Source organism: Hyalella azteca, unplaced genomic scaffold (assembly GCF_000764305.2).
Source record: "Hyalella azteca isolate HAZT.00-mixed unplaced genomic scaffold, Hazt_2.0.2 contig3633, whole genome shotgun sequence".
In the NCBI taxonomy this organism is placed as follows: Eukaryota; Metazoa; Arthropoda; class Malacostraca; order Amphipoda; family Hyalellidae; genus Hyalella; species Hyalella azteca.
Window position 1 is genome coordinate 149,150 of NW_025933876.1, and position 15,888 is coordinate 165,037.

Consider the following 15,888-nt stretch of genomic DNA (forward strand, 5'->3'; position numbering starts at 1 on the left):
TTCTATTTTTTTCGTACTGCCGAGCTAAAATTCCCCGACTTGTATATTCTCACATAAGATTTTTTGTGCAAGGCGATAATGACAGTCTGGCTCAATAACCGGTCCACTTAAACTTGAATTTTTTCGGAAATAATAGGCGGGTGGGGAGTTTTTTTGTTCACTGTTGAAGATATAAGGGAGCAGCAGATGCTCAAAAGCTCACTTTGTTCTGGTGCTGAAGAGGAAACTAGCGCCTGGAAAAGCTCTTCTTGCGTTCGTTTAATCATTAAGGTGTTTGGAATACTGATCAATATTCTTACTTAGATTGAGTACCTGAGCATATTGTTTAAAGTCATTTAAACAATATTATTGTTATAATTATTTTAGTTATTTGTTTATTAAAACCAATAGAGGAGCGTAGGTATAGGCGTTGATCAGCCCCCCTCTATGTGTTGAAGAAGACTAAACTTTTTGTGGAAACGATTATGTGAACACGCTGCTTTTTTTGCAAAAGGCATCAGGTTCGAAGTGGTGAAAACGCCGGAGAAGGTTAAAATTTCAAAACGACAGATACTATTTGAGTGCCGGATGACACAGGTTATTTAGCTAAAATGGACGAACTGAAGGCATAAACTGGTTTGGTTTAGTACGGTTCAATAAAATGCAGACGACGGGAAGAACAATTTTTCTAAATAGCAACTGATGAGATTTTTGAGTATTCCAATAAATGGCTTAAACTGCTTCGATTATAATATTTCAAATAGATTTTCTCTGAAAATATACAATCTAATGCGGGGATGAATAGAATCGTTACAAACTGGCAAGTGCGTGGAGCGTTGGTAGGGCTGTGCCTCGTGATGAGGGGGCTCGCCCAGGGCCCCACGATCGGGCCTTGCGGTGCCCACAACACGACTGAGAACTTCAACGACGCCTACATTCGCGGAGTAAGTAGATATTCAAAGTTCTACATTGAACACCATTTCCAAACCATTCAAATGAAGAGCTGAATTTTAAAAGGAACTGTCGATTGACCGTTTTAAATTGAATTCACTTCCGACTACGTACATCATGTGTTATATGGTATAGCATAGAAGCGGTAGTATTATTCGCTCACTTTGATCACACCAACCACAAAATCTGAAATTTTCGAGCCACTAGTTCAATCAAAACTTCAGTTTAGAACGAGCTATCTCGCATAAATTGAACTGCACATACCTCAGCACTCATCATCGCTTATGCTAGCTAAAGGCTCATCTGTGTGTACTTTGACTTTTTATATTCAAGTTATCAGTGACACGAATGAACAAATGTTAATGATCGACCAAATTTTGCCTTTTTCATTTGTCATGTATTCCTGAGTAAGATTGTTACCTCTAATTATCAACGGCGTAACCATGCATGCATTTGAATTTTTAATTGTAATAATCTAAGCGATCTTGCATTCTCAATGATATTCCTGGTAGTTCTTGATTGTAAATTAATAATCGATTTGGTAATTTTTTGCGCATTCACCCACAGCTTCCTGACGAAGATTATTTCATGGTAATGTCGGGTGATCAGCTGTCGGATGACATGCGGATGAAGTTCTTTCACAACTCAATGAATTCATTGATCAGTAAGCATGTGTTTAATAATGATTATTTTCAACAAATTCGCGTTGCAGTTTTGAAATTTGTACTACAAGAATAACAGTGGCCGAATTACCATGATTTTATTGTGAGGATCAACCTAAGTAATAAACTGTGACGCTCGTAGGACGGGGCGGTCTGCTCAGCACACAGGAGAGTACCGCGCGCAGGCTCACGCTGCCTCTGCCCCAGCCACCATAACGCTGCACTCCCTCCCCGCTGGAGGTAAATTACTGTGGTTTCCTTTCAAAATTACTATTACTTTATTGAGAGAAATTTTTTTGATGGCATTCTTTACAAGCGTCCCAGTGCACTAATAGTAATATTGCTTAAAATTAGAGCGAAATTGTTGTGATATTAAGTAAAATAATCATAAATCTGCCCAAGATTATCATAAAAAGTTGGAAATAGCTTTCAATCTTTCACATAACGAAATAACAATTCACATAGCCTAACTGCTGATGTTTGCAGCATTCGGTAGTGTATCCGGCACTGTAACGTTCAGCGTTATAAAGGCCGAGCCTGGAGTTCTTGACTTGATCTCGTGCATCAGTGAGGGCCTTCTGCACCATAGTGAGTACATATTTTAGGGTGATGTCTTGTTTCGAGTATGATGATAATCGTGTGATGAAACTTAGAATTATGAAACTTCTGGAGATTGTTGGCATTCATATGAACTTAATCATTAAACTAATTCGCCTAAATGTAAAATTATCAAGTCCATAAGTAACCATTCACATTTTTTCAGATCGAAGACATGTTCTGATCTCCGCGACTCGGCTTCACTCTGTCATAACAGCTCCGACCAGTTTAGACTCGGCCGCCAGCGATACACCGAACTCCAAAAATCAAGTTAGGTTGAATGAGATTTTGCGATCAGGTGGTAATGTTACGGCGAATTTTCGACTGAATAATGTACTCGAAGGAATTATTTTCGTTCCTTCGCATATTATCATTCTTGGTCTACTGTGTTTGTCATTTCCTGATCCACCTGCATGTTTCAAAAGAGTTGTAAAAGCTATGCTAGAGCCGTTCTTTCCATCACAACCAGCGGCCTTGTTGTACAACACTGCACCCACATATTCAAATTCAGCTCCTAAATTCTTAAGGCACCTTTTTTCTTTCCAGAGCCATTCTGCAGTACACAGTTCAACCCAACATGAAAACTGCAATCATGTCCCAAACTCAGCTGAACGCTTCAACAGTGTTGAAAATCCGGATCAGAATAAACCCGTTGGAAGTCCCATATTTACTGGTTTGTTTTTATTCAACACCGGACAGTACAACCTTTTCATCCCAGGCTAAGAAATACCTGGCTACCAGTGAGAACAAATGGAATAAAGGATGGTGGTAATGTTTTTCTTTATGACGATAACAATTTATAAATATTGACAATTTTTATTTGGTCAAGAAATTAATTCCTGTAGCGTGTTTCATTTTCGTTTTTTAGGATGGGGTATTGCTTTCGTGTTATTCAAAATATTCATGGATATTTCTAATTTATTTTGTGTTGTTATTCATTTGCGCATGACCAATGGTAATTACGTGCACAGAAAGCTAGGCTATTTGATGTTATCATTAGGCTTTCTGATGATAGTAAAAAACAGGCCGACAAATCCAAACACACACAAACTATCTAACATCTTTCGTTTATAGAGAACTTTTATATTTTAAATTTTGATTATTCGAGCTTTTAAGAGCTAGATTGACGAATGAGATCTCAATATGTAATTTTAGGTTACTGAATTTTGTACTTCTCGCATATATCAAATCCATTCTACGGTTATTGCAACCTAGATTACATTAACACTGCACAAACGCACGATGAAACACAGTGCTATAAATTGACTAGAAAAATATTTTCGTAGTTTTTCTTGGAAAACATTAAAAGCATAGTAACTCTCAAGAAGTCTAATTGGTCCAGAGCCGTAACAAATTATTTGAAGCACGAAAAGCTTGTCTAATATTCAGAAATGCTAAAACATCCTAATGACTATAATAAAAAAATGTGCGGTGATCCTTTTCTACGTGGGCACTTTTTCGAAATTGAAATGATTCAGAAACATTTGTTGGAGATGGATGACTTTACCGATAAAATCTTACGCTACAGATTCGAAAATAGGTGAAAATGGATCTCAAAATGATTGAGGGACATTTTTAAAATTACTCACAAACTGTGTTCAAAATATAGGTATTATCCAACGTGACGGAATTATTGGCTTTGATATTATCTTGATTCTGCTTGATGATGCAAGTAATGTATCAATTCGAATTTCACTATTTATAAAGAAATATAAATGTATGATCGCATCCATAAAAGTTGTTTATTTCTTCAATGACTGTGAAAATATTGAATTTATGGATAAATTTTTGACAACTTGCGTCTGCTATTGAAATTAGTTTGTTTTTAGCGGGTAAACTTTGTAAAAAAGATTAATTGGGATTGACTCTGGGTATGAAAATTTTTAGCATTACGAGGAAAATTCTAGCAATTTCGTAGAGTGCACATTTACTAATTCCTAGTTAGCACCATCTTGTGCAGTATGTCTAGTATTCATAATAGACTATTCTGACTGTAGATGCTAAAACATTAATTACTAGTGCCGTGATATGTGTTTAACTTTTACTGAAAACTGTGCGGTGTTCCTTTTCTACTTAGGCACATTTTCCGAAATTGCAATGGTGTTTTCCAAGATTTTACGAAATGGTCGCAATGGAAATTGTTTAAGATATGATTAGTATGAATACATTTTGATGACAGACTCGATTGCAGAACAACATCTATTATGCTTCCCCTACATAGTCTGCTGTATGCAGTTATTACGGGTTTTCGTCACGTCCAGTTTTTAGAATGTAAGTAGCCAGCCAACCCAGTTTTGCTACCACATTGTACTGAGTGGCTTGTAAAGTAATCTTCATTCAAATCGTCTGTTTACCTAACTTACATATTTCTCCCCATGAATTTACTGTTGTGTACGACATTGCGATGTTTCTTGTGATGAAGATGCTTGCAAAGAAAATAAAAACTCATTTATATCTAACAAATGGTTGAAATTATTTTCAGCGATCAATGCTACAAATTTTGCCGACATTGGTTGGGATGAAGATAATAACAAAAAGTTTAGTTTCATCGAATTGCATGAAATGACAAGTGAAGCTAGTGGGAAAAAAATAATTCGTAGCCTTTTCCAGCGTTGGGTAATCAAAATTATCTTCTGTAAGATAAAGTGATTAATTTCCAACAAACATTTCAGGCAATCAAATTAGGTTAATAAAATAAATAAGGATATAAGCAGCATGAAGTGGCAGGTGTTGTGTGCGGCATTGACGGGGCTGTGCCTCGTGCTGGGGGGGCTCGCCCAGGGCCCCACGATCAGGCCCTGCGGTGCCCCCGCCACGACTGAGAACTTCAACGACGCCTACATTAGTAAGGTGAGTTCCTCAAACAATTGATTCGCCATCGCCACTTTTTTGATTGCGTAATTTCGTGATTCAAGATATTTCATTCTTCATGATTTTACAGAATTATATCCTCCTAAGTAATTGTAAAATTACATAATATTTTATGAATGTTTATAAAAGATTTAAATTTCAGTTAGCCAGCTTATTAAATCCTGGAGTTTGAGTTCCTTAAAAAGTTTGCGGCGATAATCCTATTGCAAATCGTGTGGTATTCAGTCAATATGTTCTACTCGATGGCTTTACGAAAAGACCGGACTGATGGTAAGGGTTTCCGGGTTTGATAATTTCTTCTCTGGTATAACTCTACCGTCTCACTGACAATTATCTCCGTGCCTCCTCTTCTCGTAGATCAAATGGAAATTAGGCACCTGGGGCCATACTTTCAAAACTCGCTAAGTGAACCTAAGTACTTACGCTTTACTTTCTTGTCTATGATTGGTGGATTTTGCTTGAAAGGCCGTCAATGATTGGCTGATGAACTTACGATCTCTTAACTTTTTTTTTTAAAGTATAGGCCCTGATCTCGCCGAGAGCATCGCCTCTGTGATATTATTCGTAATATGTAAAAATTATTTCGTTTTGGTATACCTGATAAGCATCGTATCATTAGCAACATCGAGTCTAACGATGGGCCGTATAGAGGATTTCAGCTTCCTCCTAAGTTTTAGCCTACGGTAAAATAGACTGAGCAAACTTGAGCCGAATATGTATCAATGTATAAAGTCAGATTGATATATTTTTAATTTCTACACAGAAGTAAATATGTTCAATCACGGCAACCTGCGCCAACACCAATGTATTTGATTTTATATTTTAATATGGGTAGAGGTGGAAAATCTCACGAGAAAATACATGAGCGTAATGTTTTTCGGCGTCAATTGATTTATTAATGATAAGCAAAACGCCCTAAAAGTTTTGGTAGAAATGTAGATTGAACTTCTAAGCAGCCTGACGGGATGCGACATGATTTGCTTGCGTATTCAATATCTAAATGTTGTCATTTTTTGCTATCGATTTAATAGATTATGCAATTATCTTCCTTGAAAGCTTCATGAGGAAGGTTTCATGGTGGTGATGGCAGAGGGTCAACAGTTATCCGACAAGCAGTTGAAGTTTTTCGACAACGGTACCTACCTCTGTGAATATATGGACCGGTAAGCGATTAGAAGAGAGGATTTGATAATGAGTTCCATACCTAGCATAAACATTTATATCATTAGACTCCATAATTCGTCAGTTCACCATGAACCTTTCAAAGTTAATTTGCATATATTAGATGTACATAATTTTAAAATTGATGCCTTATTCATGCATATAAGGATGTAATTCCAGTCCGGATGATTACTGTATGTATGGTTGGTGGTTTTCACACACCAACTGCACAGCTCTAAGAATTTCATAGATGTACCTTTATTCATTTGAGAATTTGGGGTTTCGGCAATAATTCATACTAACATCTGAGATCAAATGACTCGAAAAATTTTTTCCAAACTACACTCGAGTTTTTTCCAAACTTTACTCGGGCTAGAATAATTTGAAAGTTTTAGTCGTCTCGTAATTTGGTTTTCCGGTAATAAATAACAAAGATCTAAACTAAACGTCACGCAACTCAAAGAACTGATTAAAATCCTAACTGCGCAGTGGCCATAGAAACATCATCACTCAAAACCGAAAATCACTCACCGCGAGAAATTCATTCACTTACCAATTTTGCACTGGCTGTATGAATATCGTCGTTTACAGTTCAGCCATTTAAGAATTTGGATTTCTAGTAATAAAATTCAGGATTCAACATCGAATATAGCCCAGCTAGAGGAATTTCTCATTTCAAAAATTTCCGGCGCTCTACGAATTTTATAGCTGTCACTTAACATATTTTAAAAAGTGGATTTTCGGCAATAATTTGCATGATTTAAAACTGGATGTCCACTCAACTCAGAAATTCCTTCACTTCTTAACTTAGCGAGGTTTCTAATAATTTCATAGGTTTAGGCGTTTCAGAATGGGTCTCAACATGATCAACTGTAGCCGAATCATAGGCGAAACCATTATTTAGTGAGAGATCAAAGTACGTAATAAACTGTGACGCTCACAGGGCGGGGCGGTCAGCTCAGCACACAGGAGAGTACCGCGCGCAGGCTCACGCTGCCTCTGCCCCAGCCACCATAACGCTGCACTCCCTCCCCGCTGCGGGTAACATAAGCTTGTTATTCTAATAAGTTCTAGTCCGATCTTGAGATGGTTTTAGAGCACATTTTCAGAAAAGAATGCAATTGACTAAATATATGTGTGCTAATTATTTGAGAGATATTTTCAAAGTGGAAGTGATCCACGCACTATCTACACTCTACAGTAACACAGACGCATCTGCCATGCTGTCATGCAATACGGGTGTTTTGGAATTTTTTTTTGAGACGCAGAAGGGCTTGCTTGACTTTTTTGCCATAATTTTTAATCTGAATGCAACCTTCAAATGACGTAGAAAAACTAGTGACTCACATATGATTATTCGCAAAAGTTGCTCGCACGTAAGAGTACTTATACATCAGAAATCATATTGATATATGGTCGCCTTGGAAAAGTTGAAATACTTTTGTCAATGCTCATTGTCAATTGCAATGATTTTATTATACTGCTGATCTTAACAGAATTTGGAGGCGGGTCCGGCGCTGTAACGTTCAGTGTTATAAAGGCCGAGCATGGAGTTCTCGACTTGATATCCTGCAGCAGGGAGGGCCTTCTGTCCCGCGGTGAGTGACAATAGCAATTGTTATGTGGTGCTAACTGGTCTATATTGTTATGAGTTCCATGGTTGATGAAAATGGCTGCGTAACTAATTGACTTGTAGTAAGTACTATTGTTAAGACTATACTTATAGTTAGTATAAAGATAGTACCACTACTATGGTTACTATATTTTACTATTGTACAGTATAGCATATATATTAAATTGTATCCAATTTTATAATTGGTTGATATTCAGACCCTAATTAACTTGCGGAATTTTTCCAGAGCGAAGACACGTTCTGATCTCCACGAAGCTGCTTCGCTCGGCCACGCCTGCTGGGGACAGTTTGTACGCTTTCGCCTATGGCAACCTACCGAGCCATGATGTTAGGTTTGGTGAATTATTGCGATCAGGTAATGAGGCAATTGCAAGTCCAAGACAAGTGAATTTATCATTTATTCCTCTTGCAATCCTAGGCCTTCCAGCCGCCATTGCGGTTTGCCTGATATTTGCGTCCTACCCTGATATTTCCTCATGTTTTGCGGTCTATAAAGAGAACGTACGAAAAGTTATTTTCCCGTCTCAGCCAGTGGCACTGTTGTACAACACTGAGCCTGAATTTGTCCTCTCAATTCCAACATTCATATCGCCTCAGTATCAATTGAAGCATTGACATTTTATATACAGTCCATTGCCTCCTCAAGAAGTTGAATGAATTCCGTTCGCCGCTCAACGACAAAAAATGAAGCTATTGTACGATAATCTCGTTGCTTATCAGCTTTTTTGGTCCCTAACTTAAAGTCTGTTTCGTTTTAATATTTTCTCTTCCAGACAAAATTATCCATGGCCCTCATGGGAGTGAATATAACTTGTTTGTAATATTGATACTAATAAAACACTTTTCATATTGAATCGTTTGTTTTGAAAACCTAATACATATATACATACTCCTTCGCAAAGTTCCACACTAGAACTTTTAAGCAATATTCTTCTAGATAAAACTTGATCATTCAAATAAAATATAGAATATTCAAACGCAACCCACTTGATCAAGTTACAATTTTGATTAATGATACATGGACAGGAGCAATGTGATACATTTTAATGATATGAAAATGATACATTTCACAGCATCATACATAATGGAAAATGAGATAAGAGAGATAAAGCGTATTCATCCAGCTGGAGATGGACTATATATATAGCTCAGTAGAGCATTACTAGCACTCAAGGTCAAGTCATTTCTCGGGATAAAAAATGATATTCCACATTACGTTGGTCAAATCGTCCTTCTCTCGGTCATAACAACAATTTTAGTAAATACGATTAAAGCTTGTAGTGCTCGTTTTCTTTTTTCTGTTTGAGGAGATGACCATGAATTTGCTCCTCATTAATTGAAAAATTTAATGGAGCTGACGGCATTGAAATAAGAACAATTTTGTATACTTTAAAATCACAGATTCCAAATATTCTAGAACAATGATATTTTATGGGAATTTTCTTATAGAATTTATATCAGGACATCAATATAATTTGAAATGCAACGTCAATATTAGGTACATTCATTTCATTTATTTATGATGAGATTTTCATGTGCTATTCTATGGGCCTACTGATATCACTACGACGAAGGTGGAGGATACTTACAGTATATTTCTCATTTCGGCAATAATCATTTTCAAAACTCATTATTAAACAAGGTTTTTTTTATTACTTATATTTTTCATTTCAACAATAAACTCAAAACAAATAATTCTCATTTCAAAAACTCACCCTCAGAAACATAAATTACTGATTAGAGGTTTTTACCCACAAGGTTTTTTTAGATCTATAGTGTCACGTAGGAATATATATTCCTGAAACCAGGATGACACAATGTATGGATTTAGAAGCTGTGTAAACGCTTGATGGAACGATTACTTATATGACGAGATTATTGATCACTGATTACATTTACCTTTGCATCAACTATAAATATGAGCAACTAAATAACCTGCGCATCTTGAACGATCCCGTCTTATCCCCTCACTGAGCTAAAACGTATCCCTAAATATAGTGAACAAAAAACAATTCTCGAATCGACGATCCAGTATCCCTAATGTGAAGGATCCCATTTAAAATGTGTAGTTGATAAAGATATTTACGAGTTTAAAACAGCACAAGATGCATGAAAAAAATTTCAGATTAAGAGCATGAATTAGTAATTTGGAATTGACCGGACGCAAAAATTGCCTATGAACAAATATTAAAGCATTTTTTACGGATCCATTCGCAATACTTTTGTTGCATGAATATGAAGCGGTTGGTTGATGATGTCAATATCAAATTCCTAACCGGTTACAGAAGAACTGCTACGAGTGCTGAGCTGTAGAACCTGCTAATGGAATGTACGCCTAAGATTTTTTTGGTGCATCGAAACAATATGTTAGCCTTGTAACCGGTCCTCGTCAACAATTGGAAGCTTTGAGCTAAATAAAAAGTTCAGATAGAGAGAGTTTTTTTCACATTCCAAGCTATAAAAGTAGCAGCATGGAACGGACAAGCTTACTTCGTTCTGGTGCTTGTACACAAATGATCTATCCACTTTACACTATTCGACTAGTTTTTATTCAAGAACGATTCTATTTAACTATTTTTCATAGTGTTCTATAGTGCAAACAATTTTTTAAATAAGTCACTCCAACGAACACAAGTTTTTCCCTAAATAATGTGTCAGCTGAGAGTGAATTATAAGCTAAAGGTTAACTCAGGCGTGTTAAAAATATAGTGTTATTGAAGATGGCTCATCGTGTATACATTCGATCACTTTGTAGTGGAAATAGATAGACTTTGTAGATCAACTTTGATCATAGAACAAAGTACTTAAATTACAGGAAATCTTCAAGGCAGAGCGCGTGAAGCCCTTGATATTGTGTTAACTGTATATTGTCTTATCCACTTTCCCAGAACAGTCAGTGCGGGCCTCCACGTCTCGCCCATTATTGGTCTTTGTTTTGCGTAAAAATTCAGCGAAAATATTGCTGAAACATTTTGTTAAAATGTTGTTAGTTTCTCGTTTTTACACTGTTCACATTACACCCTACTGTTAACACTGTTAAAAACTTAAAATTTAACAATAGCACTGTTCACAATACACTAAAAAAATCAACATCTGGGATCCAAGAACAATTCCATGTACTTATCCAGAGCAAAAAAATCCGTCAGAAAAGTAAAATAAAATGCCGAATGAAATTAAAATCAATATGAAGTTGAGTGCTGTGCTTATGATCTGTTCAATAGAGGGACATTAGCGTGAAAAATCACGATATCCACCGTGAGTGAAGACTTCAAAGGTTTCTATATTTCGGACTTCTATCGGAGATGATTGGATTTCACTTTGAATATGAGGGAAATGATTGTTGATTGTAGGAAATAAATTCAGTTATCGTCCAGTTAACAGTTTAGCTCACCCAAACAAATTGGATTTCAATATTTTTTGTATATCGATTAAATCGTATGTTTAACAGATTTGACTTGGGACCGGAATAAAATTCATTTTAGGACATCAATTATTATTAGGAGCATCATGAATTGGTCATTTCAATGCTCTTTATTGGTGGGACTGCGCCTCGTGCTGGGAGGGCTCACCCAGGGCCCGACGATCCAGCCCTGCACGGTCCACAGCACGGCTGAGAACTTCGACGAAGTCTACATTAATACGGTAAGTTCCATAATCATTGGTTCATTATAGTCACATATCCCATTAATTCGTAAGCCGCTGCAAGAGGTTTAAGCCATTTGAGCTATTCGGTCACAATTTGGTCGTAATTAAAGTTGACCTACGTAAATGTCTGCTCTAATCTTTGACTCAGAAGTAGGCATTTGCGCCTGAATAAAGATAGCGATGTAACAAGAAACCTGCAATGAAGCCATGTTTAGATGTTTCTATACACAGAAAAATGATTATCACAGCTGTTAACAATATTGGCTTGCATGCTGCCGAAGGAAATTTCGATGATCCATTCATGTCTTTCTCAGCTAATGAAAAATGTAAATGATGGTCCTGTCGTTTTCGCTTTTATTGATTTATTCAAATAATTTTTCTTTTGCAGCTCCCCCATGAAATTTACACGGTTTTACTGGCAGATGGTCGGCCGTCATCCGACATGTCCGATATGCAGTTGGAGTTTTTGAATAACGGGACCTACATCTACACATACATCGACCTGTGAGTTATTAGGAAAGTGGACAATAACAGATAAGATTCTCGGCAAAATCAAAATTGAACGAATGAAGTAAACCAATAGCTTTTGATGATGTTGCTTTCGGAAATGCTAATGTTTTACCATTATTCCGTGAGATGTTAAATGCTAATGTTTTACCAACGCTCGCAGGACGGGGCGGTCTGCTCAGCACACGGGAGAGTACCGCGCGCAGGCTCACGCTGCTTCTGCCCCAGCCACCATAACGCTGCACTCCCTCCCCAGTGGAGGTAAAAAGTGCCTATTACTTAACTAAAAATTCTGTCGACACTATCAAAGTATTTGTTAAATGGATTATCAGCGTAAACTTTAGCAATAATAACAATATCAATGGAATATGCAAACAAAAGACTTACAGAACTAAGAAATTTCAGGGCCCCTGAAGCATCCAAGTGAACTATCATTGCGTTTTTTAGCCAAGCTTCAAATCATATATATGTCATTTAAAATAAGTATGGATCGCGGAGGAATAAATTTAACTACTCGTCTTCTCAGCATTCGGCAGTGTATCGGGCACTGTAACGTTCAGTGTCATAAAGGCCGAGCGTGGAGTTCTTGACTTGATCTCGTGCAGCAGGGAGGGCCTTCTGTCTCGCGGTGAGTAGCAGCTTACTAAAATTTGCGTCGATTGTCACTCACTTCAACATAGATGAAAACTGCAATTCAATTTATAGAGAGTATAACTTGCCTGATTAAATCTAGTTTGATTATAATGAGTTACAATTATAACTGAAGATTAGCTTTTATCACCGAGAAGTGCCGGTAAGTAATAAGTTCAATTTTTTCCAGCGCGAAGATACGTTTTGATATCCACGACGCTGCGTCGCTCAGTCATGACGGCTGTGAACAGCATATTCTCGGCAGCCACTGGAATACCTAACACAAATAATAATGATTTGATTTATGAGTTATTACGGTCAGGTAGTGATGATACAGCAAGTTCAAGACAAGCAGATCTAGCTTTAAAAGTTTTTGCAATTACAAGCATTCCTTTATTTGTTATTAGGTGCTTATTCTTTAATCCAAATGAAGATCCTGGCACTTGCTTGTCAACACACAAAAATTTGGTAAAAGGTGTTTTCTTCCCGACTCAGCCACCAGCATTGTTCTACTACAGCCAACCTGACATTACTTACTACCCTTACCAGCCACCTTATGTCGGGCACAGTATGATCCAGCATTTTGCCTTCAGTCCTAAGCCCGCTAAAGAAGTTGTGAGTGTTCCATACTCGGCTCAGCAGACCCAAAGCTTTGAGAATCAGAAGCAGAACAAGCTCGTTGGAAGTCCACTACTTTCTGGCAATCAAAACTTGGGGCAATATAACCTTTTATTGAGAGGCTAAAAATTATCCGGTCAAACAACTATGAAACATTAAAAATAACTAGTGTAGTGACGCTTGTTATTCATCGGGTCCGTTTCGATTTGTGAGAGGTTCTCAAAAGGTTGCCGAGCAGGAACAATTTATCAAAACAAAACCAAAACAATGGTTAAAGTTACTCAAATAAAAAAAGAAAAAAGGCTAATATTTCTAATCTTATATTTCATCTTATATTTCACTTTAGAACGAAAATGTTTGCCCATGGTTATTGGTACCACGATTAATGTACATGTCTCAATGTCGCTACTGAGATGACAAGTTTCTCATTGCTGGATCACATGTTGGCAAGATATTTATCACAAGAAACTATATAAATACAACGTATATGAAAAATGTTATTCATTTTCTAATTGATTATACCCAAAATATAATGAAATTATTGTGAAGAGTGGGATTCTACCTTTACCACAAGCTCAACTATTAGAAGCCTACGTTGAGAGAATCCCATGGCCTGCGAAACAGGAAATTGGTTCCCTTTCGTGTCGAAATTCATTCAAAATTAAAATGTGCCATTTAACAAAAATGATTTTCGCAGGATTTAATCCATGTAATTTCAAGATAATTGACGAAATCCTTGAAATTATCAAATTGTGAAGAAATAAAATTCTTGAAAAAAATAAACCCAAAGTCAATGATAAATTTTCATTCGCGTAAAATTCTTACAAAAGAAGTCATCCTAACGAAGGGTTCTCTTCGGGCCTCGAGTTATGGAGCTGGAACACAACTTGAGTACTCGCTATAAATTCTGGGGAGTCGGATTTCCTAATGATGATATAGATTTAAACTGATTTATATAAATTAAAACTGATTGTCAACATAAAGTGGCACGTAAACATTCCATGCATGTAGGATTGCAGGTGAAAGTACTCGAGTGAACATACTGAATGAAATTCTCAATTTGTCGAATATAGTACATCAATCTTTTTAACGAGTCAAATGTAAATGTTAGTGTATATAAATCACGAACTTATAAAGCTGAAATTTATATAAAAAATATAAGCAGTTCAAGCAAAATAAGACATATAGCGGATAATTAAAATGCGACAATATGTCTCTTAATTAGTATTACAAAGATTTGCTGAAAAACAGGTGGCTTGCGGAATAGTTGTCTGTGAGAGCATTCGGATGAAGTCTCTTTGTAAGTATTAGAATGTTTTATTTGTTTGGTAACGCGTGCATTAACAGAGATGCATTTCCAAAAATACATCAAATAGCTGTCTTCTCAAGATTACGCACATTGACGGTGCAGCTATAACTGTCAGGTTATAGGTAGGACTGTAACTTTGCTTGCTCGAAAATATATACTGAGCAAAGCTAGAGCACATACTGAACTGAATAAAAGAAATTGTGCAAAATAGTGTAAGAAGTAATTTATTTATAACCCTCAATACGATGCACGGTTGTTGTAGCCACAAAAGTGTCCCGGTCGTATGTTGTATCACGAGATCACTAATGGAAGCAGCGGTCGCGCGTGGAATCACTCCTACGTTAGAGGCAGCTTAGCATTTATTTCACCCATACCGTGAAACCATAGCTAAGTCCCGCTGTCATAAATCAAAACTCAAAAGAAGCATACGGCAAGAATCAGGAAACAATTAGCATTGTAAATAATAGAGCTTGAATTCTCTCCGAAAACATTCTATACCAGCGCGAGGCATTTCGTAGACTAACTAGAAAGCACAAGTCATTTTAATGAGTCTTCGAACGGAATTATAATATTTTGAATCGGCAACTAACATTCAGCGAATGAAAGTGTCATAGTAATTCTTTCAAGTTCCATGTATGAATTATATTAACGGTATTCTGTCTCAACTTCAAAATTTCCGCGATGACCTTTTTCAGCGATGGCTCTGGAGCTAAAGTATGATTATTTTATTGCTAACATAGTTTTACTCTTTCCATAATAGGATTATTGAGGTATAGAATTATTTCTACCTGAATTTCATGTAAGAATATCATGCGAGACAAAAATGTTATGTAAGAATATCATGCGCGACAAAAATTTGGATTCGAGTGCAGGCTTCTTGAAGATGAGCGCGCCATAAGGCAGGTCTTTGAACTGAGTACAGTGCGCATTTCAAGGTGAAACAAATATGAACGAACGATTCGTCGAGAACACCCGAGGGTCTCTGACCGAGGCTCATGAACTCTATATCCTTCAGTCTACCCTTCAAAGCCTGGAGCTAAACAGGTACCAGGGCCTATAATCAAACACAAATGCAGGATGTAATAGTTGCTTCTTTGGCTAAGGTAGTGATACAATATATTCAGTAGAGTATAGAACTGGAAGATTAACGATTGTTTGATTAACCTTTGACAAATAGACCAGAAAAGAAAACATCTTGAGAGAAGAGTAATATTTTATTTCGCCCCTCTGACATTACCAAGCATTAGGAAACATCAGAAGAAGCCATTGCATAATCACAGTTGTTATTTGATATTGCTAGGAGCCAAATAATATTTTTTTGATAC

General features: G+C 36.8%; 1 protein-coding gene across 3 annotated transcripts; it reads left to right on the plus strand.

Annotated features, from left to right (window-relative positions):
• The first annotated feature begins 201 nt into the window (after nt 1–201).
• On the plus strand, nt 202–14,034 carry LOC108678363. 3 transcript variants are annotated; one of them, XM_047879706.1, is made up of 9 exons: nt 202–923; nt 1,498–1,594; nt 1,735–1,832; nt 2,079–2,180; nt 2,356–5,039; nt 6,117–6,223; nt 12,170–12,267; nt 12,533–12,634; nt 12,827–14,034. In XM_047879706.1, the coding sequence occupies exons 5-9, from the start codon at nt 4,905–4,907 to the stop codon at nt 13,378–13,380; spliced, it is 996 nt and encodes a 331-aa protein (XP_047735662.1). In that variant the 5' UTR covers nt 202–923; nt 1,498–1,594; nt 1,735–1,832; nt 2,079–2,180; nt 2,356–4,904; the 3' UTR covers nt 13,381–14,034. The 3 variants fall into 3 exon arrangements, with proteins under 3 accessions (XP_047735662.1, XP_047735663.1, XP_018022251.1); XM_047879707.1 differs by lacking the exon at nt 1,498–1,594; XM_018166762.2 differs by lacking the exons at nt 202–923; nt 1,498–1,594; nt 1,735–1,832; ... (1 more) ...; nt 2,356–5,039; nt 6,117–6,223 and adding exons at nt 11,129–11,496; nt 11,888–12,003.
• Nucleotides 14,035–15,888: the final 1,854 nt, after the last annotated feature.

Bases quoted from the DNA above. Each gene is read 5' to 3' on its own strand.
- LOC108678363 (XM_018166762.2), top strand. From the start codon at position 11,362: ATGAATTGGTCATTTCAATGCTCTTTATTGGTGGGACTGCGCCTCGTG. The intron at 12,004-12,169 runs GTGAGTTATTAG...CAACGCTCGCAG, and splicing joins ATCTACACATACATCGACCT to GACGGGGCGGTCTGCTCAGC. The intron at 12,635-12,826 runs GTGAGTAGCAGC...AATTTTTTCCAG, and splicing joins GGAGGGCCTTCTGTCTCGCG to CGCGAAGATACGTTTTGATA.